The sequence below is a fragment of the Protobothrops mucrosquamatus genome, unplaced genomic scaffold, assembly GCF_001527695.2.
Source record: "Protobothrops mucrosquamatus isolate PMUCROS unplaced genomic scaffold, P.Mucros_1.0 scaffold_227, whole genome shotgun sequence".
Taxonomy (NCBI): domain Eukaryota; kingdom Metazoa; phylum Chordata; class Lepidosauria; order Squamata; family Viperidae; genus Protobothrops; species Protobothrops mucrosquamatus.
Window position 1 is genome coordinate 41,018 of NW_015386303.1, and position 2,244 is coordinate 43,261.

Below are 2,244 nucleotides of genomic sequence, written 5' to 3' on the forward strand. Positions count from 1 at the left end.
CCTGGAACGCTTCCCGGGAAGTCCCTTGGCACTTTTGTGTGTCTTGATTTTGTTCCTTTTTCTCCTCTCCCTCCGTCCGGAAGGATATCGCCATTCTCAACGAGGACAACCTACCCATGTTCCACCGCTGCAGCATCATGGGGCTGGTCGCCGCGTACCTCAACTTCCTGAGCCAGATGATCGCGGTCCCGGCTTTCTGCCAGCATGTCAGCAAGGTGGGTGGGTGGGTGGGTGGGTGGGGGGAGCAAAGTCGCGGTTTGTCCCTTTTCCTCCTTATTTCTTTTCGGCCCTTCTTCCTTGTGGAACGTTTTGCGCCTCATCCCCAGCGCCCCCCCAGCAGGCAGCGTGCCGTCTTGGGTGCCTCAAAGAAGGCCCCCCCCCCCCCTATTTTAGCCTTGCATGTTCTGCCAAGAAAAAATTGTGAGCAATTGTGATTTCATTCTGCTGGGTTAACAATTTTGACATGTTTGCTCCCGCTGCTTTCCAGGTGATTGAAACCAGAACAGTGGAAGCGCCCTACTTTTTGCCGGAAACCATCCTTCGGGATAAGAGCAGGTAAAAAGGCTCCTGGGGTGGCTGATAAAGGAAGCTCAAATTGACAAGAGAGTCTCGGTAGCTCAGCGTTGAACTTTGGGGTCCTTGGTGGTCTCCGAGCTGGGCAGTTTTCTGCAGATGTTTCATGACCCAACTAGGTAACATCATCAGTGCTACAAGGGAGTAGGTTTGCAGAGAGGAGGAGGAGGAGGAGGAGGAGGAGGAGGAGGAGGAGGAGGAAGAGGAGGAGGAAGAGGAGGACTATGAGGTCCTTGGTGCTCTCTCAGCTGGGTGGTTTTCTTGCAGACGTTTCATGACCCAACTAGGTAGCATCATCAGTGCTAGAAGGGAATAGGGTTTGCAGGGAGGAGGAGGAGGAGGAGGACGAAAGGACTTGAGGGGTCCTTGGTGCTCTCTGAGCTAAGCGGTTTTCTTGCAGGCGTTTCATGACCCAACTAGGGAACATCATCAGTCCTAGAAAGGTTAGGGGTTTTCCACTGGACAGATTGTTCTGAGCACACCGATGCAGTTTAGCAATTTTAATTTTTATTCTGACATTCGAAAGATGAACCTGCAGCACTTTACTAAATCTGATGTTAGATTTGATCGGTTTCGCAAGATTTATTATCAATTAAAAAAACCCAAAAACTCGGCCGAGATTTCAGGATGGTAAGATGGCATCGTTAAAGATTTCAGCCAAGTTCCCTCTTCAGCTAAGAGGAAAGAAATTGAGTGGATTGAAAGGAGAAACTTTGGAAACCCAGGGCAGAGCTTGAAGGATATTGTTAAGGCAGGGGTAGGCCACCTTGGCTCTTTTATGACTGGTGGACTTCAACTCCCAGAATTCCTGAGCCAGCATGGCTCAGCTTGGAAACCTCTCCCTTTCCCCTCAGCATGGCTGGCTCAGGAATTCTGGGAGTTGAAGTCCACGAGTCATAAAAGAGCCAAGGTTGCCTACCCCTGTGTTAAAGCAATAAGTAAGAACGATTTATCATTGGGACGACCTGCCTCCAGAAGCTGTGGCCGCTCCATCACTGGAGGTTTTTAAGAAGAGATTGGACAGCCATCTGTCGGGAATGGTATAGGTTCTCCTGCATGAGCAGGGGGCTGGACTAGAAGACCTCCAAGGTCCCTCCCAGCTCTGTTTTGTTAGAGATCCGCTGATAACCTCATTGGTTTTCCCCTTCATTTCGATCGATGTATTTATTTTTTTTTACAGCATTCCCCCGAACTTTGGTAAGGATGACAAGAGCTTGTTCTTCCTGACTCACAAGATTGTGGAATCCTTAGGAGGCAGCGGCTACAGCGTGGAACGGCTGTCGGTGCCTTACGTGCCCCAGGTGACAGGTGAGACTCTCTGGGCGTGGTCTTGGCCCTGGATACGTGGGAGGCTCATGGCCATTGTGGGCAACAAGAGCCCAGAGGCAAAACTGCTCGGTTTGGGGACCTGGATTGTTGAATAGGTAGGAAGAAACCACTTCCGGTTGCAATCAGCCGTTTCTGGCTGAACAGTGATGTTGCTGAACTACAACTCACGGCACCTGGCTGTTCTGGATCTGGAAGGCCACTGGTTGGCCATCCCTGATGCCCTCTTGAAGAGGCCTTGGGAGTTACTCTGAAGGGCAACCTTGGTCCTTCTCTTCCTTCCTTCCTTCCTTCCTTCCTTCCTTCCTTCCTTCCTTCCTTCCTTCCTTCCTTCCTTCCTTCCTT

The 2,244-nt window shown here is 50.8% G+C and overlaps 1 protein-coding gene across 1 annotated transcript in view; it reads left to right on the plus strand.

Moving 5' to 3' along the window:
- EFR3A (EFR3 homolog A) overlaps nucleotides 1–2,244 on the plus strand; it is a 48,343-nt gene that overhangs the window by 35,405 nt on the left and 10,694 nt on the right. Inside the window, exons 13-15 of the mRNA XM_029286820.1 lie at nucleotides 84–215; nucleotides 488–555; nucleotides 1,754–1,881. Of these exons, the coding sequence (XP_029142653.1) occupies nucleotides 84–215; nucleotides 488–555; nucleotides 1,754–1,881 (328 nt within the window). The remainder of the gene's footprint in view (nucleotides 1–83; nucleotides 216–487; nucleotides 556–1,753; nucleotides 1,882–2,244) is intronic.